At 37.0% G+C, this 26481-nt stretch overlaps 2 protein-coding genes across 6 annotated transcripts in view; both read left to right on the forward strand.

Annotated features, from left to right (window-relative positions):
- The window catches only part of quo (quattro), a 64692-nt gene extending 45550 nt beyond the window's left edge, over positions 1-19142 (forward strand). For 2 of the 5 annotated variants that reach the window (XM_051706354.1, XM_051706358.1), the window contains 10 exons: positions 1524-1773; positions 4123-4212; positions 4329-4559; positions 9288-9458; positions 11481-11658; positions 15747-15863; positions 16160-16177; positions 16252-16458; positions 18622-18827; positions 18990-19142. In XM_051706354.1, coding sequence (XP_051562314.1) covers positions 1524-1773; positions 4123-4212; positions 4329-4559; positions 9288-9458; positions 11481-11658; positions 15747-15863; positions 16160-16177; positions 16252-16458; positions 18622-18827; positions 18990-19031 — 1510 coding nt within the window. In that variant the 3' untranslated portion in view covers positions 19032-19142. The remainder of the gene's footprint in view (positions 1-1523; positions 1774-4122; positions 4213-4328; positions 4560-9287; positions 9459-11480; positions 11659-15746; positions 15864-16159; positions 16178-16251; positions 16459-18621; positions 18828-18989) is intronic. The other 3 variants (XM_051706357.1, XM_051706355.1, XM_051706356.1) reach the window with 3 other exon arrangements.
- Positions 19143-22830: 3688 nt separating this feature from the next.
- LOC127445899 (protein-glutamine gamma-glutamyltransferase 2-like) overlaps positions 22831-26481 on the forward strand; it is a 32542-nt gene continuing 28891 nt past the window's right edge. Inside the window, exon 1 of the mRNA XM_051706374.1 lies at positions 22831-22902. Within this exon, the coding sequence (XP_051562334.1) occupies positions 22899-22902 (4 nt within the window). The 5' untranslated portion in view covers positions 22831-22898. The remainder of the gene's footprint in view (positions 22903-26481) is intronic.

Below are 26481 nucleotides of genomic sequence, written 5' to 3' on the forward strand. Positions count from 1 at the left end.
TGTTTGTTTATGGATTTAACAGCATTAGCATGGACCATACGTTATCAGTTGAATGTGGTAATTACTGATGCCTATACTTAAATATGAAACCTAAATTATAGAGCTCTTATCAAACAAAAAAATTGTCCAACAAGTCATGTTAGAGGGCATTAATTTTTTTGAGAAAAATCAAGCACTTCTGCTGGAAAAACGATAAGCAGAGTTGGGGGAAAAAAAATATTTTCGTACCAACAAACATTTTGAAAATATGAAAACTTTCATGAATCTGAGAATTTACATCAGAACGGCTTTATGAACAATTTACATAAAAAGTCGTTCTGCTCGTGTTTCATGAATGAGGCCTATTTTCTTAATCAGTATTTTTGTATTGTAAAAAATGAATAAAAAAGATACATTTACTTCAGAAGTTTGAAACTGAATTAGATAATAAGTCTTGTTTTCAGAGAATTTAGGTAGATTTACCCTAGAAAGAAGAAAAACTTCTTGCAAGTGGGGTAAGAATAAGCTCGGTGTACAATAAGCTCAATCGACAGCATTTTTGGCATAACGTTAAAATTAGTGATAGATTGATAAATCGTCCAGGCCGATTAATCGGCCGATATTTGGCCATTTGAAGATTTGTATCAGCCAATAACCACGTCTGCTTGGCTGGTTAACAGAAGTGTTAACTTTCCCTTGGATCTGTTCCAAAATCTAACAATTGATTTGTCAACCGATAGTCAAAGGTTTTTTTCTCTTCAAGTTAATTTAAATCTGAGTAAATATTGCATAATATAAGTCTTTTTTCACTTTAGAAATTTTGTATACATCTGATTTGCTGTTATTAAATTGTATTATATTTATCAGCATTTATATCACCCATCCTGCTCTCTAGATATCGTATTGGCCACTGGAAAAAAAACAAAAAAACATATCGGTCGACCACTAGTTAAAATACTTTCTGTTTCAAAAGTATAGCCATAAGACATAAACAGAATGCATGTTAACATTATTTTAGTGTGAAAAAATCACTTATTAAACTTTTCTGTGAAAAGTGGTATCCAATTTTACAACTTTGTTACAACGACCTAACGTCGTAAACCCTAAAACGACCATGAAAACTTTAAAGCTCAAATAATACACAAGTTTTAACAGAATTAATGTAAGAAATTATAAGCTACACATTTCTGCTTTTAAACCCTCCAAAAATTGTTCCACAAAAAAGTGTTTCACTGTAACCTCGATTTTTGCTTTTTAAAAGAAAATGAGGGACGAGTCGAAATTATTTTTGGTGGTAAACAACATTGTCACAAATGCTGTTGATTGAGCTTAACTTCTCTTAAACCTGGAATATTCCTTTAATTCAAGATATATTCTCTTAAAACAAAACTTAATATCTCATTACAAGTATATGTAGCTTGTTTTAAGGATGTTTTGATATTTTGACTAGAAATCAAGACTAAAATAGTAAGAATTTATTTTTTGCAGTGTGTCCGACAATGCAAGAGAGTTATATATTAAATCTTTCTCTGTTATCCTGACAGTAAACTTCAGCGCATCATGGAGGAGTTGCTCCAAACGGAGAGAGAGTATGTAAGAGCGCTGGGGTATGTGGTGGAGCACTACATCCCAGAGCTGGAGCGTCCTGATGTTCCTCAAGATCTCAGGGGACAGAGAGGAAGCATCTTTGGAAACCTGGAGAAACTGCAAGACTTCCATGAGCATCACTTTCTGAAAGAATTGGAGCTCTGTCTGAAGGAGCCCTTCTGTGTCGGACGCTGCTTCTTAAAACATGTGAGAGCTTTGAGCAGAAGCCTGATACCAGGCTGTCTATCCTCACACTATAGACTATAGTCAAGATTGAAAAATTGAAGTGTGTAATTTCTGTGCCAGTAATGACAATTCCCAATGGAATTACAATCTGTTTGTTTGAGTGGCCCGATTGAACGCAACATAACGTCACTGGCAGTTGAGGAAAGCTAAAAGCCGCTAAAAGCCCAGCTGCTTTTTATAGTGTTGCTGACGCTGTCTGTAGCTCTGCAAACATGGATAGAGAAGCGATCGCACTGAGTAAATTCTCTCAGGAATTATTAAATAAATTACACCTTAGTCAACCGTTCATTTATATCTAGTAGGTAATAGAGGTAGACCGATATATTGGTTTTATCAAAGCTGATAGTTGCATTTTAGAACTATCGGTTATTGACAAAAATCTATGCCGATATTTTTATTTTTATTAATCCTCCATGTTCTTCTGTGGCCAGCACTGAAGGATACTACAGTTGGAACAGCTTGGTTTAACAGTATAACAGCAGCCTCTAGAGGTGAAATAAAAACAGTCATCATTTGCAATATTCATCCATATTTTTTATTTGATTTTATTCATTTTTTGGCTCTTGTTTCCTCTATGTCAGTGCCCGTCATAGTAAGGAAAAACAAATTTTTTTTTTTTAAACATTCAGTTAATCGATTTTAAAAACTATCAGCCGATTAATCGGTTATCGGCCTTTTCCACCCTCTTAGTTATCGGTATCGGCAAAATACAGAATACGAAAAATATCGGTATCGGTCGAGCTGTAGCAGGCTATATTGTTGCCAAAAAGTTCTGCATTGTCCAATGGAATGCTAAATTCAAAACAAATACCTGATGGAGGAGTTTGCTCCATAATTAAAAAAAATGCTTATGTGCAATTATTTATTTTATTTTTTTTGCTTGGATTGAAAAATGATGCATAGAATATAAAACAGATCAAAAATTATTTGTAATAAAAAAAAACTTTCATTGCAATGGACATGACAGGTGTACCATTAGGCTACTTTGGACATCAATTTCCATCAGAACAGATGTAAATGTAGGCTATATGCCTATGTATCTTCATATAAATATTCTGCACCTATATAGGACCTTTTAACCTTAGCAGTTCTACAAAGTGCTTTACACTGTGTCTCATTCACCCATTCACTCACACACAAATGACAGCAGAGCTGCCATGCAAGGTACTAGCCTGCCATTGGGAGCAACTTGGTATCAGTGTCTTGCCCAAGTACACTTCAGCATGTAGAGTCATATGGGCCAGGAATTGAACCACTAACCCTGTGACTAGTGGATAACCTGCTCTACCACCTGAGCCACAGCTGCCCTATATGTATATCTTTATCAACCAAAACTTTTAAGAATATCTATATATATTTTTGTGCTTATCGCCCACCCCATCATATGGATATTTTAATTTTTTTTAAATGTTTTAATTTTCCGAAGAAAAAAATCCCCAACAATATTGTAATATATACCGTTACCATGATATAAAATTACTTTTACCATGATATTGAATTTTGGTCATATCGCCCACCCCTAGTTGATCACAAAAAATAATTTCGAGGTTACAGTGAGACAATTATATTGGAAGTGAATGGGGCCAATATTTGGAGGGTTAAAAGGTAAAAATGTGACGATTATAATTTTGTAAAAGCACTTACATTAATTCTTCTGTTAAAACTCATGTATTATTTGAGCTGTTAAGTTAAAGTCATTGTAAAGTCATCCTTTTTATGGTAGTTTTAGGATTTTAGGGTTTACGACATTACGACGTCATGGCAACAAAGTTGTAAAATTGGATATAACTTTACACAGAGTGATTTTATCACAGTAAAATCATGTTAACACACATACAGTTTACGTCTTGTGGCTATACTTTTGAAACAGTGAGTATTTTAATGTTTACAGATTGTCTCCATTCACTTCCATTGTAAGTGCCTCACTGTAACACAGATTGTTGCAGTTTTTTAAGAAAAGGGAGGACGAGTCGAAATACATTTTTGTGGTAATTGACATTATGCCACAAATGCTATGTTTCATTGGCTGAAAAACATTGTCTAGGTACTCAGTGTATTCACAGACTGTGCATCCATCCCTCAAAACCCTCAAATTAAATATGGCGTCTCCCCTGACTAGCAGTCTAGTAATAGAAAGCCACTCTTATCACATAAAGAAACAAAACCACATGAACACTTGACTTACCTACTGTAATGTGACATATTTTCTATTCACTTTACCGTCATACATACCATCATCGCCAGTCATGGCATCTGTTACATGTTCTACTTGAGTGTCCAGTGATCGAAAACCTTGTGTCTCTCATTCAGAAAGAAAACTTTGGTCTGTACGCTTTATACAGCAAGAACAAACCACGCTCTGAGAAAATGCTCATTGAACATGGCAAAGAGTTCTTTAAGGTGAGCATGACATTCAGACATTTCTATGTGTAACTTATGTGTCCACTATATGTACATTTCAGATGTTTTAATGTGTTTATTAATTCTAATAATTGTTGTTTTTGGCTTAAATGCAGCAGAAACAGCAGGTGTTGGGTGATAAGATGGATCTGTCATCGTATCTTCTGAAACCGGTCCAGCGCATCAGTAAATACAGTCTGCTGCTGCAGGACATGCTGCATGAATGTGAGTCTGGATCACACACGGGCCGCGAGCGATTGGAGATACAGACCGCACTCGAGATCATACAGTTCCAGCTTCGGCACGGCAACAATCTGCTCGCCATGGACGACATTCAAGAGTGTGATGTGAGTGAGAGAGATTACAGAGGTTACATTATTTCAGAGAGGGCTCCATATCAGTTTTAGTTGGAGTAACTACATGCTGGATAAAGTGTACAGTAAGTGGTGAAAAAGTGGCCACTTGAAGCCTGTTATTAGGAACTAGATAGGTACTTTGATGTTGGCTTGACAGAAACTTGCCTAAAAGTTTGAAATAGTTTAAAGGTTTGATATTTTAAGGTTATACAGGTTGACAGAGTCTTGACCTGTTTAAACGTTAAGTCAGTGACAGCCTCTGGGATTTTTAGGATTTTCGATTGTTTTGCAAACTACGGAGCCCCCAAGAGGACAGGGTGGGAATGTTTTTTCTGAAATAGTTTTGCATGCCTTCGCAATAGTTTTGCGTTCCCTTGCAATAAGTTTTGCGTGCCTTCGCAATAAATTTACCATGTTTTTACTACAGTAACTATATTTTAACCATGATAATCATAGTGATACCATAGTGATAATACAGGAAAACGAAAATTATGGTAATAAAATTCATGGTTTTACAATGCAAATACCATAGTTTAACTATGGTTTTCTATAGTGATATAGTAATATCGTAGTAACCATGATTGTTTTAGGCTAACCGTTTTTATTATTTTTATTATTACATTTTTATTTATTTAATTTTATTTTTTGACGGAAACCACAGTTTTCCTGTATTAGTATGGTTTTACTACTAATATCAAAGTTAAAATATGGTTATTTTAGCAAAACCATGGTGAACTTATTGCGAGGGAACGCAAAACTTATGGCGAGGGAATGCAAAACTTATTGCGAGGGAATGCAAAACTTATTGCAAGGGAACGCCAAACTTATTGCGAGGGAACGCAAACTATTGCAAGAGAATGCCAAACTTTTTGGTAGGGAACGCAAACTGTTGCAAAGGAATGCAAAACTTATTGCAAGAGAATGCAAACTTATTGCGAGGGAACGCCAAACCTATTGCGAGGCATCGCAAAACTTATTGCGAGGGATCACAAACTATTTCAGAAAAAAAATTCCCGCCCTCTCCTCTTAGGGTCTCAGTAAAAAAAGAGTCCAATCATTTTGAAAATATATAGCACACTAAGTCAGAACAGTGTATTGGATTGTGTGGAGTTTTGTGGATGTAGCTTTAAAGCTGTAGGAGGAGATACTGTACAATTGATATTTTTGATCTTGGTTTAGGGATTTTGGAAAAACTTAGTCAAGCCAACATAATTAGTGAAAAAAAATATAAGAAACATTATGCAGTACTGACAGAATGACAAGCGTTTCAAACATTAATGTATACTGTATTGCTGTACGTCTTCACTACCAGTGTTGGGAAAGTTTCTCAAAAAAAAGTAATTCACTACAAATTACAAATCTTCAAAATGGTAATCAGATTACTGATTACTTATAAGTAACTTTCTAAAAACACTTTTCAGGTAACTTAATGTGTTTTACAGTGTAGCTACTGAGTTTGCCCTTTTATTGTTTTTATCAACTTGAACATGAACTTTCATGGATTATTTTGTGTAATAAAAATTATGTTAGCTGAACTAGAGAGGACATTTTTATATAACTGTTTGGTCAAGTGTGAAGTGAAGGCGAGTGTAGCCCACATCATACAGTGTCTGTAATTACAAAGAAAAATACCTTCATATTTATTTGCCTTTATTTTAAGACAAGTTTAAGATGCTTATTTTAAGATGCTTTAAAAACAAACTCAGTGGGCGGAGAGAAAAAAAAGATAATTATTACACTTTCTCCACCACCACATCAAGTCAAATTTAAGTTTAGAGGGAGAATATACATGACATGAAATGACAAAACCAAAAATCCACAACCTGCAAAACAAAAATCATCTTAGAAACACTTATTATTTATGAATGATAAATGTAAATGGGTGATTTGGTACAAAAAATAATGATATCGGTTTTAAGAGTGAATTGAAATCTTCTTGTAGATGTTGAGACAAATGCGGACTTTATTTTGGATCTCACCTACACTGAAAATCCTAATAAGTTGACTTTACTCAATTGATAGAGTAAACTCATTCCCTCAATGAAACTAGTAATGGTGTTCCTTCAGGAATGGTCCTTCAGGAACAAGTCGACTGCCCAACAAATAGGGACAGGATAGCCCAGCCGAAGCCTCCTTTCCCTCTTTTTTTTTCTCCCCAAAAAGAGTGAAAATTTGTTAACGGACTGGGATACGCAAGTGTCCACATAAGGGGGGTGTGACTCCCAAGGGGAAGACACTGCAGAGACCACACCCCGCCCAGAGAAGGGGGGGGGGGGGTATTTTGAGTGGAAATACGTCACATGGTCTTTACCGAGCCTTGACGGAAGTATGTCATGTGGAGAGGTCCCATGGTAGGTCCTACCCAAAGGGGGAGGAGTTTCTACAAAGCATGGTGACCAGGGGCAGAGGGGCTCCTGCCCAAGGAAGAAGCAGTTTACCGACAGGGAAACGATTTTGCAGAAAATATCACATGGGGTTGCCTTCAGGGGAACCAGCACATGCGGAGCACCTACCTCAGTACAGGGTCTCATTAGCACACTTACTGAACTGGCAGCGAGTTTCTCTGCAAACTCAACTGCCACAGGGCTAAGGAGGAAAGTCATCCAGGGATCACAGTCAGTGAACACTACTGGGAGTCAAGAGTGCATGTCTTCCTCTCAAGGGAGGGGAAAGGTGCTATGCGCAAGCGGTACACCCAGCCAGTTGTCCCGGAACTTACCTGCTCGTGCCTGCCACTACTCAGGACGAGACCGGCTCAACCCGGAGATTGTAGAACCTCGCAAATGTGTTGGGTGTTGCCCAGCCTGCTGTTCTGCAGATGTCTGCCAAAGAGGCGCCAATGGCCAGAGCCCAGGAGGCCGCCACACTCCTGGTAGAGTGGGCTCGTAACCCCGCAGGGGGTGGCATGTCCTGAGTTTGAGATGCCATAGCGATGGCGTCAATGACCCAGTGGGTGATCCTCTGTTTGGAGACAGCGCTTCCTTTCCGCTGTCCCCCAAAGCAGACAAAGAACTGCTCAGAGCTTCTAAAGCTCTGTGTATGATCCAAATAGATGCATAAAGCTCGCACCGGACACAGCAATGTGAAGGCTTGGTCTGCCTTCCCCTGGGGCAGCGCTTGCAGGTTCACCACCTGATCCCTAAAAGGGGTCGTGGGAACCTTGGGCACATAGCCCGGTCGGGGTCTCAGGATCACATGAAAGTAACCCGGACTGAACTCCTGGCATGATTCGCTGACAGAGAACGCTTGCAGGTCCCCTACCCTCTTGATGGAAGGGAGCGCAGTCAGGAGGACAGTTTTCAAAGAGAGTGCCTTAAGCTCAGCTGACTCCAAGGACTCAAAGGGAGCTCCCCGTAGACCCTGAAGGACTACAGAGAGGTCCCACGGGGGAACGAGGCGCGGTTTAGAGGGGTTCAACCTCCTAGCACCTCTCAGGAACCTGATGATCAAGTCGTGCTTCCCCAAGTACTTACCATCTACCGCATCGTGATGAGCTGAAATAGCGGCTACATACACCTTCAAGGTGGAGGGGGACAGCCACCCCTACAACCTCTCCTGCAGGAAGGAAAGCACCGATCTGACTGCTCATCTCTGGGGGTCTTCGCATCGGGAAGAACACCACTTAGCGAACAGACACCACTTCAAGGCATACAGGCGCCTCGTAGAGGGAGCCCTAGCCTGAGTGATTGTGTCTAACACTGCGGGCGGTAGGCCAATTAAGTCCTCTGTGTCCCATCCAAGGGCCAGACATGGAGATTCCAGAGGTCTGGTCATGGGTGCCAGATAATGCCCCGTCCCTGAGAAAGAATGTCCTTCCTCAGGGGAATTCGCCGGAGGCTGTCGTGAGGAGCGTGAGATCCAAGAACCATTACACAGAATGAAACTCATTCTGTGAAATCTCATTACTAATCATGTCTGCATGTCTGCATGCTATGCAAACCTTTATTTGTTTGGAGAGTCTTTTGGACACTTGGAAACATTTTTGGAAACTATGATAAATTATTTCAACACAAAGGTTTTCTCAGGTACTGTTGAAATGATTGGGAACAAAACAAAAGCAGTTTTTCTGAGCTATCTTATTTATACACTGAGATATATAATGTCAAATAAGGGGGGGGGGGGGGGGAGTACATTTTTGGCTCAATTGTTTTCTTAGACTGATAGTCTCAATGTATCATAATCTATATCATTAAAAAATTCTATTTTTTTTTTTTTTTTGTCAAGATATAAGCCTTCAATTTTGGGTATGCCACTGAAATGGGAAATCTTAAAAAAACACCTTCAGAGCTTAAAGGGTTAAGGTAAATAGATGCAAGTAGACTTAACTCAGATTTGAGTTATTAACACTTCAAATCTTAAGTCTGTGGATTTTAAAGAAAGATCAGTTCAAGGAACAGATATTAGCCCAAAACTTGACATTTCAAGTAATGTTTAATTGAGACAACTTGATTTTTTCAGTAATGACAAAATCATGGTTTACAGTGAAAGACATGGTTAATTTAAGTTTTATTAACTACACCCCAAAGTAGTTCTAGTTTGTCAAATACAGTCTAAATACTGCCTAATGGGCCGCTTACACAGGACATGTTCTTGCGTTCAAAAAATGTGACATAGCGTCATAAAACAAACAAAATCAGTTATAAAAACAACCCAAATAAACTCGTCCTGTGTTAATGGCCTCTGCAATCATCTTTATTGTTTTGTTTTATGTCTTAACAGGTGAATCTGAAGGAACAAGGGCAGCTCATTCGCCAGGATGAGTTCCTGTTGACCTTCAGGAAGAAGAAATGTTACCGTCACATTTTTCTCTTCCAAGATCTCATACTCTTCAGCAAGACCAGGAGAACTGATGTCGGGAATGACACATACATCTACAAACAATCATTCAAGGTAAACGTCTACGTGTGAAACAGCAGTGAATAGGTCAAAATTGTATTAATTTTATTTCTCTTAATCTTTTCTCTTTCTGTCTGAATTTATTTTTCTCTTTGACATTTTTTTCCCCCTTTTTTTTTTTTCTCTAAAAAATATGTTTTTCATCCTCAAGAGGCAAAACATGAGATTTTTGTCTTTTTGCTGGCTAACAATTAGCATGTGGTACCAGTCTTGGCCACCAGGTTCCACTATCAGTAAGCATGAAATCTTATTCTTACAAGGTGACAACTGACAATGGCTGGGTTTCCTGAAACACTAAGTAAAACGTTAGTAGCACTTAAGTAGTACTTAATCTCTTTGGCGCATTTCCCAAAAGCATCGTTATCTACAGTAAGTAGTACATAAAAATGTTCGTAAATTAACGAGAGCTTTCAACCACTCCATTAAGTGCAACTTCATCAAATTTTCCCTCTTATTCGTCCTATTGCGGAGGACAAAAAAGTGAAAGATGCAGTTTTAAACACTAATATTAAGTGAATAAATGGGACAAAGAAAGATTTTCAATTAAAAAAGATTATTAAAATAAAATAAAATAGCAATGCATCTCAGTGCAATCTATAAACACTTTCTCTCCAAATATTTGGAGAAAAATAAATTACAAATGTGTAAGCAATATGGTTCTGTTGGGCTTCCAAATCAGTATTATACTGCAGGTGCCTTGCTTCTGCAACACCCTCTTGGCCCTGCTTCTGCTCATCCTCCTGGTCGTCCTCTTCTTCCTCCAGAGGAAGGTCCAGGTCTGTAGTGCAGTGGTGTGAAGAACTGCAGTTACAACTATAACTGCACATCACTTGGAAGGGGCAAACCTTAATCTTCCATGAATGCATCTAAAGCACATTTGTCACCTCCTAAACCATGTTGCGAATACGGCGTGGGCATCGGCCTTACAATTGCAAAAATAATACTACTTTAAAAATGGTCCTGAGACTCCTGTGCGCTTCTTTGAGAACACTACAGCATTTACATGTGAAAAATGCAAAAAAAAACAAAGAAAAAAAAAAAAAAGTTTTTTAGAGAGAAACAAAGTAACAATAAAAATTCAGAAAAAAAAAAATTCAGAGAAAAAAAAATTTCAGGGGGAAAAAAGAAATTTTCAGAAGAAAAAAAAATCAGAGAAAAAAAAAATCCAAACAAAAAATACATTTCTGCGAAAAACAATTTCAGACAAAAACATATTAATCGACAGAAATTTTCAGAGAGAGAAATTTTTTTTTGGACATTTAAGGAAAAAAAAATGTTACCTAGTGATTTTGTTTTTCCGTTCACAACAGAGGTAAACAGATGTTTTCATACGGTGAAAGGTGTTTTAACTATCATCAGGAGCCAAAAAATTGTCTATGCGTTACACGTATTAACCTGCAAGATTTATAACCTGCTGTAAAGTTATGCCATGGTTGAATGTGATAAGAAATAACAGGAAATGGTGAATTACAGCATGCACAGCTCGCGCCCAACATAAAACAGCTGCATTTTTTAATTCTCTTTATCCGCTCATAGCCCTTCAGATCCTTTTCCAGTTAAAACTAATCTTGTTTTCCATTGTTATTTTTTCTTAGGATTCCAAAGAATTGCACCATAATGTTCCTGTTATGCTGTTTCTTCTGAACTCTTAACTTTAAAAAAGGAATCACCTTGCAGTTCAGGGCTTCTGTATTTCTGCTCTTCCTTTACTGTAAAAAAAAAAAAAGTGACAACGTGGAATTTTGGTAAAGATTACCAAGACAAAAATTTTATTTGGAAAAATGTGCACTGATGAATCGTTCACAACAAGACCAGAAAGGTGTATTCAGGAAGTGAATACGATCAATTTTGAGTGACTACGTTTTCATTTCTCTTTGATCTTAGTCTTAAAAATTAAACAATATTTTGGAGTTGAATAAAACCATTTGATTTAAATGTTATCACATGCAGCACAATTTTAGATTTTTGTTTTCTGTTTGTCTGATTATGTCTACCATCTCTTTTCTCCTGTCTCAGACATCAGACATCGGTATGACACATAATTTTGGTGACAGCGGTTTGTGTTTTGAGATCTGGTTTCGAAGAAGGAAGTCACAGGACACGTATGTGCTTCAGGCACAAAGTCAAGAAGTGAAGGAGAACTGGACCAAAGACTTGCAAAGAATTCTGTGGAAACAAGCTGTCCACAACAGAGGTAAACAGATGTTTTCATATGGTGAAATCATGAAATATTATTACTCTATTGCCACCTACACTCTTGAGAGTTTAATCTCGTTCTGTACGCACAGAGTTCAGCTATTCACAGAAGTGACAACCACATGCAACTAAATTCACTACCAAACAATTCACTAAACAGTTGCTCGACTTTAGTGTGCAGTATTAAAAAAACATTCACTAATCAATCACAGTCCAACCAGACACAATAAACGCTGCTTTTGTGCTGTGCCAGGTGTGTTTAAATTAAGTCATTGTTATTCAGTTTAGCGCAAACTTTCTATGTCCAGTGACGCTTATTATAGAATGTGCCATATTCACAAAATCAGCGCTATTTGGCACAAGTAACATTGCGTTTAAATTGCCCATGGAAAGCAGATTAATTAGAAGAAACATTTGTGTACATTTTTTAGTGGCAGCAGAATTCACCCAGTGATGCTCAAATGATGAGGAAGAGCAATATTACTGGGTACACAAACAGACCCACAGTGCACTTGAGCACACTTTTGCCATGTTTAAGGATTGATTCAGGTGTCTGCATTAGAGGTTGACTGATACATCCATTTTACCGATTAATCTGTGCCGATAGTTGCTTTTTGGAACTATCAGTTATCGACCTTTTACACCACCTTAGTTATTGGTATCGGCTTATTCCACTATCTGTCTTTTTGCCATCTGACTGGGGGACACAGGGAACATTTAGGTGGGGCAATGCCCCCCAGCGCACCATTAGACCCGACCATGGTTATCACTGTCAACCACTGCACTTTCAAGATTGACTCGTTTTAGGAGATTCACTCCCTTTGTAGTTATCACTCCCAGAAGTTTGTAGAGTGTACGGTGTCTATAAGCACCAACTCGCTTTATCATACTGAGGATGGAATTTATGATGGATGGTGTCAGCCTCTGTCATCTCTTCGTTATGTTTATGAAAATAAAACCAAGAATACCTAAGAAACTATCATCAGGAGCCAAAAATTTTCTATGCGTTACATGTATTAACCCTGCAAGATGTCTGAATGTGATAAGAAATAACAGGAAATGGTGAATTACAGCATGCACTGTTTGCGTGCCCAACATAACACAGCTGCAATTATTATTCTCTATCAACTCATAGCTCTTCAGACCCTTTTCCAGTTAACACTACTCTTGATTTCCATTGGAATCCTAAGAAAAATAACAAAGAATTGCACCATACTGTTCCAGTTATGCTGTTTCTTCTGAACTCTAACTTTAAAAAAGGAATAAGATTATGTTGTATTTTTATTTGTTAGCGAAGAAGTGGTCGACTGAAATGGGTCTTTCAATGGCCGATACCGATATCTAGAGAGCAGGATGGCCGATATAAATGCTGATAAACATAATACAATTTAACAACAGCAAATCAGATGTACAATTTTTATTTTTTTTAAATGAAACAAATACTTGTTTTATGCAATATTTACTACAATTTTCATAAACTTGAAAATAATTTTCACAATTTCATACCAAAATCATCCTGATTTCTGCAATTTTATCAAACAACATGAAATGTTTTAGAATGAGGCAAATCAACTAATAGAACGAAACATCACAGAATTCATTCAATCCATTGCTAATACTCACTGATGTTTGTGCTGTTGTTCTCCCTCCAAAAATGATGTCACTTCCTGGAGGATGATGCAGTGTTATGATCATTAACGGAAACTAAAATGAAAACTAACTGAAAACATTTTCATTAACTAAAATAAAAATAAAAACTGAAATGCTTGGAAAAAACTAAAAACTAAACTAACTGAACTAAAGACTAAACAAAACTAAACTAATTGAAACTTAATTGAAATACTTTTTCATAACTCCAAAACTAACTAAAATAAAAATGAACTTGAATTAATTTGAGTTTTCGATACACAATAGGCAGAATATAGGCAAAGTGGAGCACTTTTGGAAACATTTTACTTTTCTTGGCACTTTTAATTATGATTCAAATGACACATAACCTGACATTATACCTTTATAGAAAGCTTAGGATGTCTCATACCTTAGATACTCAATACTAGGAAGAAGAACATTTGAAGACCCTCTTTTGACCAAATCCCTGATTTTTCTTTTAGGCAGTGGGACAGAGAAATTATTCTATAGAAAATTCATTTTTACATTTTCTCATGCACTTTCACACCATAAATCACCATATGTAACATTTGCAAACATTAAGTCAACTTTGACTTTTTATAACCTTGAAAAGATTTACCTCAAATTTGTCATTTTCTTTACCATTGCTTTTATGACTCGCATCCCATTTTAAAATCATCCATTTAAAGCCTCAAAAAGTTAATTGTTTACTTCCCAAAGACCATTTTAATCATTATTTTTAATCATTTAAAACAGTTAGGAAATACATATGGATACAATGGGGATCAAGCTTAACTGTCCCACTTTACCCATCTTCACCCTATATTATAAAATTCTAAACATTTACAATCCACCTATGCCACTAGAAGGAGGTGACTCAAGACTGCCCTGAGATATTTAATTACGTTAGACATTTTAAATAAAATCAGTAAATGCTTTAGCTATGGCAGACATAAAATACTAAAACTAAAATAACTCAACTAAAACTAGAAAACACTGAGAAAACAAAAACTAAACTAAAACTAACAAAGTGCGAAAACGAATGAAAACTAACCTACATTGAAATGACAAATTGAATATCAAATAGAAATAATAACTAAATTAAATATCCAAAATTATTATACCCCTATGATGTCACTAAGGGACTGGCTTTTGTTAGTTAAAGGGATATTGCAAAAGACTTACAGGATGGAAAGTAGGAAAACAAAAAAGAAAACTTGGAAGGTTTCGCTCAAACCGAAGTAGTGAAATTATTTAAAATACAGGCCTAATATATAATATATATAATATGTTAAGGCATATGCAAGTTCCTGGGTCTCCACATCACTGAGGAACTCACATGGTCCGTCCACACTGAAGTCGTTGTGAAGAAGGCTCATCAGCGCCTCTTCTTCCTGAGACGGCTGAGGAAGTTTGGAATGAACCGCCACATCCTCACACGGTTCTACACCAGCACTGTAGAGAGCATCCTGACTGGCTGCATCACTGCCTGGTACGGCAATAGCACCGCCCACAACCGCAAAGCCCGCAAAGGGTGGTGCGAACTGCCAGACACATCATCGGAGGTGAGCTTCCCTCCCTCCAGGAAATATATACCAGGCGGTGTGTGAAAAAAGCTCGGAGGATCATCAGAGACTCCAGCCACCCGAGCCATGGGCTGTTCTCACTGCTACCATCAGGTAGGCGGTATCGCAGCATCAGGACCCGCACCAGCCAACTTCATGACAGCTTCTTCCCCCAAGCAATCAGACTTCTGAACTCTTGATCTCTCACGATCAATATACATCAGCACTGCACTTTATTACCCTTACTCTTATATCTCACACCGGACTGTCATAAATTATATTATTATTATATTATATTCTCTCTTAACAACTTACTATCAACCGACAGCCTGAATGTCAATACAGTACAGTACTGTACATTCTATATATATATATATACTTTTTTTATATATATTTAAATTTTTAATTTTTATTGAATAATGTGTATCTATATAGTAAAAAAACAAAAAACAAACAAAAAACAAAAACAAAAACAGCGTATTGTATACTGTACAGTGTATGTTATTATTTGTATATTGTTGAGTGTAATTATGTGTATAACAGATGTTTAAATTGTGTTGTGTTAATTTGATGTTTTAAGTTGAGTGTAATTATGTGTATAACAGATGCTTAAATTGTGTTGTGTTAATTTGATGTTATGGTAAATTGGTATATGTCTCATCACTGTCACGACTGCTATGTTGATTGGAACTGCACCCAAGAATTTCACACACCATTGCACTTGTGTATATGGCTGTGTGACAATAAAGTGATTTGATTTGATTTGATTTGAAAGATACAGCATAGTATGTAACTATTAATCACATAAAACTGTCTACTGGTTATCTAGATTGTTTGTTGTAATGGGACGTGATGTTCAGCGTACTAAAGATCTGTGTTGTTGTTCATATAGACGTCCGTATGCAGGAGAGAGTGTTCATGGGAATCGGACACAAACCCTTCATGGATATTCAGCCCAGCGAGATGGCCATTAATGACCGAGCTATCAACTGTGTTCTGACCGGACGAGGTAAAACACCTGTAATCAATAAACTAACCATAACCAACCCTTAGACAGCATGAGAACTGATGGTTTACTTCACATTTTAAGTACAGTAGCTCCTGTTCAAAGGAACAGTTCACCTAAAAATGAAAATGATGTGTTTTGTGCTTTTTTTTTTTTCTGTTTTTTTTTTTTTTCTGTGGAAAATAAAATAAATGTGCGTCCTTTTTGGAGCTTGTCAGATGTGGTTACTATGAACTCTAGTTGTACTGTATTTAAAAGAACAAAAATCTAAATTCATCTTTTATGTTCCACAAATACAGGTTTGGACCGACATGAGGGTGAGTAAATGATAACAGAATGTTCATTTTTGGGTGAACTATCCCTTTAAATGTGATTTTCTTGGACATCCTAGGTGGGGTTCCTGTCCTTCGGTTAAATTCTATTGGCTCGACCAGCTGTACATCATCCTCTGGGAGCCATTCCTCTTCCTCCTCTGGGTGGGGCTTCCCACCACCTGTGGGTCAAAGCAGTGGAGATCTTGAACGGTTTGGACATGGAACCTCAGGAATCCTGGAGGAAGATGATTTAGACCAGGAGAGTGGAAACCACAGTGTACTTGGTATCTCCTTCTCAACGCTTCTTACCAAAGTAGTCTTAATGCAAAATATCAGAAGTGATGTCTGGTTTGGAATGGTCTTATCTTTGTGGTCAATAGAGCGTATTCGGAGTAAACGGCATATTTAATTTGATGCTAACAAAAACGAGACTCCGTTTTCGATAATTGCTAGAATTACAATTTTGGGGGAGAAAATTTGAGTTTTAGATATAAGAAAATTCTTACAGTAAGTTGTGAAGTCCTTGGTCACGTCATGTTTTTTGTCTGATGGAATTATTTCTCCCCAATTTGGAATGCCCAATTCCCAATGCCCTCTAAGTCCTCGTGGTGGCGTAGTGACTCAATCCGGGTGGCGGAGGACGAATCTCAGTTGCCTCCGTGTCTGAGACCGTCAATCCACGCATCTTATCACGTGGCTGGTTGAGCGCCTTACCGCGGAGACGTAGCGTGTGTGGAGGCTTCACGCTATTCTCCGAGGCATCCACGCACAGCTCACCACACGCCCCACCGAGCGCGAGAACCACATTATAGCGACCATGAGGAGGTTAACCCATGTGACTGGCAGCAGGCTTTTCTCCGCCTCTCTAGAGCTGTGGAGGGGGACAAGGGGAGGGAAAAACAAAAAACAAAAAAAGAAGAGAGTGAAAGGGCAAGGCAGAGCGACAGTGAGAGAGAGAGGAGAGAGAGAAAAAACTTGCTCGCCGGTTCCCAGACACGTTGACGCCTGGTCCTTGATCACTCCTTCACTGCTCCAGGCGGCCGGCAGCAACTCCTCCGTCCCCCGGCAGACTGCCGCGGATGCTCCTTTGGGCGCATGCAGTGGCGAGGACTCCATGACAGCGCATCCCTCCTCCTTCCCAGGTTTCGGCACCAATGTAACAAGGTTAAAATGGGTAAGGAGGAGGCGGGAACCGGCTGAACAGTCAAAGTAATATTTTAATTTAAACTTAAACAAAAAGACATAAAACATAAATGCATACACAGCAGCTGCGTGTGGCTCTCTCTCTCTCGAACTGCCGCATCCTTCTGCACTTATCCCTCTCCTTGGCTGAGTAGCCTGATTGGGGCAATACGGCCTGGCCCCGCCCTCCTCCTCGTCACAGTATATCACAACTATATATAATACATTAAATCTTCTGCAGATAAAATTGGATGTTGCATGTGTTATAATGCATTATACTCTAAGGTATAACAATGAATATGTAAGTTTTATAATGTTTAATAATTGTGGTTACAATTATTTATGAGAAAGTATAACATATTATAAGGTGTATAATGAGGCATTACTAATGCATTATAATGCCTTTTACAATGCATTATAAATATGGGCTTCATAGAAAGTGTTATCAAATATTTTAGCCTATTTTTAAGATTTACGCATTTAAATTTCATAACAAAATTCCATTAAATTGAATTGTGTAATATTTAACAAAATTGTATTAAACTTGAAATATTTAGGGTTTTTACATTTTATTTTATTAGATATTACTCAATTCAATTTGATGGAACTTTGTTATGAAACTAAAATGCTTGAATCTTAAAAATAGGCTAAAATATTTTGAGTGCAACGTAAACCTTAAAATTATTATTATTATTATTATTATTATTATTATTATTATAATTTTTATTATTATTATTATTATTATTTTATTTTATCCCCTTTTCTCCACAATTTGGAATGCCCAATTCCCACTACTTAGTAGGTCCTCGTGGTGGCACGGTTACTCACCTCAATCCGGGTGGCGGAGGACAAGTCTCAGTTGCATCCGCTTCTGAGACCGTCAATCGGCGCATCTTATCACGTGACTCGTTGTGCATGACACTGCGGAGACTCACAGCATGTGGAGATTCATGCTACTCTCCGCGATCCACGCCTCACTGAGAGCGAGAACCATATTATAGCGACCACGAGGAGGTTACCCCATGTGACTCTACCCTCCCTAGCAACCGGGCTAATTTGGTTGCTTAGGAGACCTGGCTGGAGTCACTCAGCACGCCCTGGATTCAAACTCGCGACTCCAGGGTGGTAGTTAGCGTCAATACTCGCTGAGATACCCAGGCCACATTATTATTATTTTTGAGTAAATGGGACTTATTCATGAAACATGAAATGTTTGAAATTTCTGTTTTGTTCAAAAGTAAATGTTTTGTTGTGTTCTTTTTCAGTTGAGAGTTCAGAATCGTCTGGAGAAAGTGTTAGTTGCTTCAGCAATTCTGGCCACAGCTGCCAATCTGTGATTGGAGGAGACGCTGAACATGCCCCATCTGAGGTGCCTGTCATTGTTGTGAAAAAACTGTGTCCCCACAAGCAGGAAAGCAAAGTTAAACCCACTAACCCAACAAACCAAACTATTAAACAGCCATGCTCCAAAGTATGAGACCTTCAAATAAAACATAACAGAACCTTTACCAAAACATTTTTATAAAAAAAAAAAAATTAAAAAAAAATGTTTATACAGTTATTCATTAGTATTATTAAGATCCTGACATATTCTGGTTATTAATATTTTCATTTACTCTTTGTTCTGTCTCAGGTTCAAGAGAAAACCTTCATTGGAAAGTCAACAGAAGTATAGCCCATCATGTATATTTATTCTGTAATATCTCCATACTCTTTATGTTATCATACATCATGCATGTGGACCACTATGAATCCTGTGAAACTGTAAATAAAGCTTTTTTTATTTATTTATTTCAGTGTGAGTGTATAACATTGGTTCATGGAACTAACTTTTCATTTTTAAGCTTACAAAATCCTTATTTGTTTCCAATTAGGTGTGTTGTACAGGTGAAACCTCATACAAATGTGTAATCTGTTAAAAATTGTTTTATCTGTAGAAAAGTACTTTGTTCAAATATAAAAAATAAATAAAAAATAAACTAAGAATAAGCAACAATGAGAATTATCAATTTTCTGGTCTTCAGAAAAGGGGAAAAAATATTCTGAAAATGTTTCGAATTCTTCTATTATGATAAAGTAAAAAACATAAAAAGCAGCAAAAAGGACACAGTTAGTAAAGTGACGGGCTAAATTACACATAACATTGCAAAATATAGTAATTCTATTTAATAACATCCTGTTAAAAACATACACAAAAGGTTCTTGAATTGACTTGTCCTTCCCTGACATATAGTGCAGATGTGTTTAGTTAATGATACAACACCAGTGAATCACAAACAACATTCAGGGAATTCATTAATATATCACGATTTCAAAATTTAGGTCGAATCATATTGAGTCATACATAATAAACACTTCAGAGGCTTATGATGTTACTTTATCTATCTATCTGTCTGTCTTTCTATTTGTCTGTCTGTCTGTTCTATCTATATCTGTCTGTCTATTTGTCTGTCTGTTCTATCTATCTGTCTGTCTGTCTGTCTCCATTTGTCTGTCTCTGTCTGTCTCTCTATTTGTCTGTCTGTCTATTTGTCTGTCTGATCTATCTATCTATCATCTGTCTGTCGATGTGTCTGTCTGTCTCTCTATTTGTCTCTGTCTGTCTCTCTATTTGTCTGTCTGTCTCTATTTGTCTGTCTGTCTATTTGTCTGTCTGATCTATCTATCAACTGTCTGTCTGTCGGTCTGTTCTGTCTATCTCTGTCTGTCTGTCTTTGTCTGTCTGTTCTGTCTGTCTGTCTCTCTATTTGTCTGTCTGTTTGTCTCTCTAATTGTCTGTCTGTCTGTCTGTTCTATCTATCTCTATCTATCTGTCTGTCTATTTGTCTGTCTGTTCTATCTATCTGTCTGTCTGATCTATCTATCATCTGTCTGTCTGTCGATCTGTCTGTCTCTCTATTTGTCTGTCTGTCTATTTGTCTGTCTGTCTATTTGTCTGTCTGATCTATCTATCAACTGTCTGTCTGTCGATCTGTCTGTCTCTCTATTTGTCTATCTGTCTGTTCTGTCTATCTCTGTCTGTCTGTCTGTCTGTTTCTCTATTTGTCTGTCTGTCTGTTTGTCTCTCTAATTGTCTGTCTGTCTGTTCTATCTATCTCTATCTATCTGTCTGTCTATTTGTCTGTCTGTTCTATCTATCTATCATCTGTCTGTCTGTCGATCTGTCTGTCTGTTTCTCTATTTGTCTGTCTGTCTGATCTATCTATCTATCTATCTGTCTGTCTGTCTCTCTATTTGTCTGTCTGTTCTATCTATCTGTCTGTCTGTCTGTCTCTCTTTCTATTTGTCTTTCTGATCTATCTGAGGGTGGTGTCATCCGCAAACTTCAGGAGCTTGACAGACTGGTGACTGGAGGTGCAGCTGTTAGTGTACAGGGAGAAAAGTAGAAGGGAAAGAACACAGCCTTGAAGGGAACCAGTGCTGATGGTCCGGGAGTCAGAGACATGTTTTCCTAGCCTCATGTGCTGCCTCCTATCAGTCAGGAAGCCTGTGATCCACCTGCATGTTGAGTCAGGCACACTCAGCTGGGAGAGCTTGTCCTGCAGCAGAGCCGAGATCCTGGCGTAAGTTCCTGAGGAGTCCAGGTGCTGGAGGATGAAGTGGAGGGCCATGTTAACTGCATCGTCTCCTGACCTGTCAGCTCTGTAGGCGAACTGCAGGGGGTCCAGGAGAGGATCAGTGATGGCTTTGAGGTGGGATAGTACAAGGCGCTCAAATGACTTCATTACCACAGAGGTCAGGGTGACAGGTCTGAAGTCATTAAATCCTGTGGTCCTTGTTTTTTGGGGGACGGGGATGATGGTGGAGGTCTTGAAGCAGTCTTTCAAAGCGACAGTAAAACTCATTCTGCTGAGAAACCCTTGCTACCAAACTTTTTTACTCCAGTTATTACAATATTTTTTTAATAACAAAACACATATTACTATGCAAAATAAACTCTAAAAAATAACATTTTGCATGCATCATGAAACCAAAAGCATAGATTTTTGGTGAGACTTTATGGTCATTGCTGTTAGAATGTTTTATTACAATTGAACAACATCATACTAAGAAAGGTTTTACAGGATAGATTGTTAACATACATTTCAACATGCTACACTGCAAAAAGGAATATAGTCTACATGTACACTGATGAGCCCAAAAATTATGACCACCTGCCTAATATGCTGTTGGTCCTCTGTGTGCAAAACAGCACCGACCCGCCGAGGTATGGACTCTAATAGGCTCCTTGAAGGTGTCCTGTGGTATCTGGCACCAAAACATTAGCAGCAGATCCTTCAAGTCCTGTAATTTGTGAGGTGGAGCCACCATGTATCGGACTTGTTGGTCCAGCACATCTCATAGATGCTCAATCGGATTGAGATCTGGGGAATTTGGAAGCCAGGGCAACACCTTGAACTCTTCATCATGTTCCTCAAATTATTCCCGAACAATGTGTGCAGTGTGGCAGGGCGAATTATCCTGCTGAAAGAGGCCACTGCCACCAGGGAACACCATTGACATGAAGGGGTGTACCTGGTCTGCAACCATGTTTAGGTAGGTGGCACGTGTCAGATTGACGTCCCCATGAATGGCCGGACCCAGGGTTTCCCAGCAGAACATTGCCCAGAGCATCAAATTCCCTCCACTGGCTTATTTTCTTCCCACAGTCATCCTGGTGCCATCACTTCCCCAGGTAAACGGTGCACACATACACGGCCATCCCTGACAACGGGACTCATCAGACCAGGCGATCTTCTTCCACTGCTCCAAGGTCCAATTCCGATGCTTGCGTGCCCATTGTAGGCGCTTTTGATGTTGACAGTGGTCATCATGGGCACTCTGACCGGTCTGCGGCTTGTTATAAACATAAATGTTACAAAATGTTGCTAGATTTCTCTGAAAATAAGATGACATATAGTGTCATTTTGCTTCTTAAGTAAACTTAAATTTTTTAAGAATGTGTAGATATTTTTACTGGAAAACAAGACAAAAATACTCAATAAGAAAATTATTTTGTACAGTTTATAGATATGTCGTGATGCCTCATTTTTGCCCATGTTTTCGTGAAAAATGTATAATAAATCTAATATAGGCCTATTTACTTAAATGTGCACATTATACAGTATATAGACCTAAACACATCCACCTGTAACATCTTTCATAAAATTACCAATGTGCAAATGTACAAACATATTTTAACAAATTGAGAATTTGTATGAGCTAAATCAGTGTAAAAGATTACGTTTAAATTAGCCTGAAACTTGACAATTTACTGATGATTGACAAAACATCCTTTTTTTCTGTTGAGTCTAAATTTCAGAGAAACTTGTGAAGAAGAGAGAGAGAGAGAGTATTTCAATTCGGTGATTAATACAGTATATGTATTGCTTCATGAGATCAGACTGGTGTCAATGGTTGTTTTAACAGCCCACGCACTTTTACACACATGTGGGCGTGTCGCTCGTGACGCGTGTCTCGCTCTGTAAATTTAAAGGCGCGCGTCAGCGTGAGCGCGCATAGTGAATTTCACCCTACAGCAAAACATCACAACATTAACAACATGGGTAAGTGACTCTCACAACAGCAGGATACTTCGATGCTAGGGGCGTTATTATATTAGCAGTGCATGTTGTTATAACGGTGTCTTATAAGCGAATAATAAATAGAGCTTTTTAACTTTCTTTCACAGGCAAATGAATGCTAAGCGTATATTTCATATAGTTTCACACTGTAACAACTGTTACAGTAAAAAAACAAGCTTGTGGAAACATATAAATAAATTGGTTTTATTTAATCAAAATATTATTATGAGTTGCTAAAAACGACTACTTTGTGCTACAAAAACTAATGTAATTTTTACCTTTTATATGCTGTTAATTAATTCATTTTGTTCAATAGAGATCTGTTTAATTGTCTGTTGTGTAATACACAAATTCAATGAACATCTATTTTGTGTCTTACCTAATCTATATTTATATAAAAGTACTTATTACAGTTCCTTTCCATTCATTCATTTAATTTTTTTATATAGCAAACACAATTTCATACACAATGGCCATTTAAAGTGCTTTATGTAAAAATGATAAAGAAAATACAAGATAAAATAAATTTTAAAACCAATTAAGAATAAGAAATAAGAATAAAAAGTAATAAAATAAATCTTAAAAAAAACTATTAAAATAAGAAAAATTATATATATATATATATATATATATATATATATATATATATAATATGTGTGTGTGTGTGTGTGTGTGTGTGTATTTATATGTATATATATATATATATATATATATATATATATATACACACACACACACACACACACACACACACATATATTATATATATATATACTGTATGTATGTATACATTTAGATATATTTAAATGATGGAACTATAACATTATCTGGCATGAGATACAAATGCTTTATACTTGTCAGAGCATTAACAATACATACAGTAACATATGGTCTTTCCATACAATGTTTGGATGTAAATGCTAAATTGCGCTGTTTTATCTACTTTGGAGATTTATATGGTTGTTTAATGACAAACCTCTCTGCCCACAGTGTAGACAATGTAGGTGACATTAAGTTTGGCATCTCTGGTATGTATGTTTTGGTGTAGTTTAAGGAGTGCAGCTCCAAGTCAGGTGTTATGTCTCCTGTATAAATTGATTTAGCGTGTTATGAACTCTGCTGAAAAGAACTATTCTGTTTTACACTTTTACTGCAATGTTGCTGTTGCTTTGAAGTGTCTCTCAATAAAAGTATACAGCTGTATCATATCCTCAACTAAAATATTTATAAAGGGTCATAATGATTAAAATAGTACGGCAGTCACCTGACCACTCAAAGACCTGTTATTTTCCCTCACCTTTCTATGAAAGTAGCATTCACATGTTTGTTTGTCAGTTTGTTATTGTTCTCGTTCAATCACTCATTCATTAGCATGTGTGACCTGGACTGGTCCAGAATACCCATCTTAGTTTATACTGGCAGACAGCGTGGTTTAAGTACACTCAGAATGTCAACATATCCGAATGGAAGTTAAACATCCGAATGGAGTGTGTGAGCCAAGAATGAGACACACATGAGCAAACACACACCCACACAGGGGCACAATACAGATATTTGTTTGAGGTTGCAACATTTTCAAACTATAAATATTGAAATGGTTGTAACACTTTAAAATAAGGTAACATTTATTAATGTACTATGAACTAACAATGAACAATTGTATTTTTATTAACAAATATTAACAAAGATTAATTAATACTGTAATAATATATATGTAAATATAAATATAAATAAATATATATATATATATATAAATTATTATTATTATTGTTATTATTATACATAAATATATACTGTACATAATGGTTTATGTTTATTTAAACCCTTATGTTGTGTTCCGGTCATTTTGACCCAGACAACTTTTTTTTAATTTCTTTTTCTTTTTTTTATCCAATTGGAATAAAATTCCTTTACTTTGTTCACATACAGTATCTGAAAACACACAAAAACTTTGATCATTTTATTGGTTTTATTTCACTTTGGTTCCCGGTCAGAAATGACCGGCCATTGTTAATGAATGGATTAGACTACAAAATACAGCAATATTAAGTGATCAGGAGCATCCCAATCCTTTAGATAAGCACATATGTGGATGCACACACAAAGTCCTCTGACATATGCGCACACACACGCACACACACACACACACACACACACACACAACGTGTGTTGAGCGCCCTTTTGTGCATCATCTTTCCATGTATGCTATTTGAGGAATATTTCAAGATCTACTCATCATATTATGTTTTATCTGGGCTCGTCTGAATCGGGATAGTCTGCTGTAAGTTACGACATGTCATTGTAAATGTTATATGTATGTTACAGAAAGGAAAAACGTGACAAAAAGACACTCTTGTTTATTATTTCTGTGTGTGTCTGCGCAAATTTCAAACACTAAAACTCACTGCAGTTTGGCCTCTGTGTGAAACAAGTTTGCTCATTGTATTCTACAAATAGAGACCTTTCCAATGATATATAACACATGACTATCTCATCTGTTTTATCGTTTTACCAACTCTGAACATAATTGTTGTGATGACAAATCTGCAAATGATGAAAACGAAACAGTTCTGATTTGTCAGCAAATTAAAGAATTGGTAGGATCAGCTATATGCATAGAAAGGCCAGATTCAAAGCCTTAAAATGACACCTATTTTGTTTAGATCAAGCAAGTGGTTATTAATTTATTACGTAATTATTATTATTTATTTTTTTAATTTGCAGGGGGTGCCCTCCACTAGCCCAGTATGAGCTCAGTTCAATGAATCCTTCTATCAATAAAAAAAAATATTTAAAAAAAAGATGTACAAAACCTGTCATAATTACTAAAAAAAGAAGTTGATAAAAAGGTGTTATACAATATTTTGGATAATATATGCAAAATTAGAGATTTATAAACAATCTTAGTGGGCCGGTCATTTTTGACTGGAGACACAAAAGGTGTTAGCATAAACAAACACAACACAAGTGTTGAACATGTAATAATTAGTATTTTTATAATGGGTTTTCATAGCTTCATATTGAAAGTCAGGGTCTGGGACAAGGCTAAAACATTAAAATCTATACATCCTCTTGTCTTTCACCTTCCTCGCTATGTTTACTTCTCTAACTAATTTTTGTAACTTGGATCACAGCACATTGCTTCCTACTGTCTCCATTAGGATGAACCGCTTCTATTTGTTCACCTCATTTGTAAGTCGCTTTGGATAAAAACGTCTGCTAAATGATTAAATGGAAATGTATATATAAGTAATTCGAAAAGTACCACAAATAAATGACGAAAGCCTGTGAAGAAAGATAGTTTTAATGTGGCCTTCATATAACAAAAAGTTATATTCTATTAGTAAAAAAAAAAAAAATAAATAAATAAAAATCAAACCCTGGGACCTGAAAGTGCCCGAAGAAACACCTATAAAATCGTTTGACTCAGACGACATCTCTTTCAGACTTTGGACGAAAGAGTTGTTAAAGATTACATGAGCGAGTAGACTGATAGAAAACAGAGGACACCCCGCTGCGCACGTACCCCACAAATATGCAGGACAACACACACACACACTG

Source organism: Myxocyprinus asiaticus, chromosome 9 (genome assembly GCF_019703515.2).
Source record: "Myxocyprinus asiaticus isolate MX2 ecotype Aquarium Trade chromosome 9, UBuf_Myxa_2, whole genome shotgun sequence".
NCBI classification, from domain to species: domain Eukaryota; kingdom Metazoa; phylum Chordata; class Actinopteri; order Cypriniformes; family Catostomidae; genus Myxocyprinus; species Myxocyprinus asiaticus.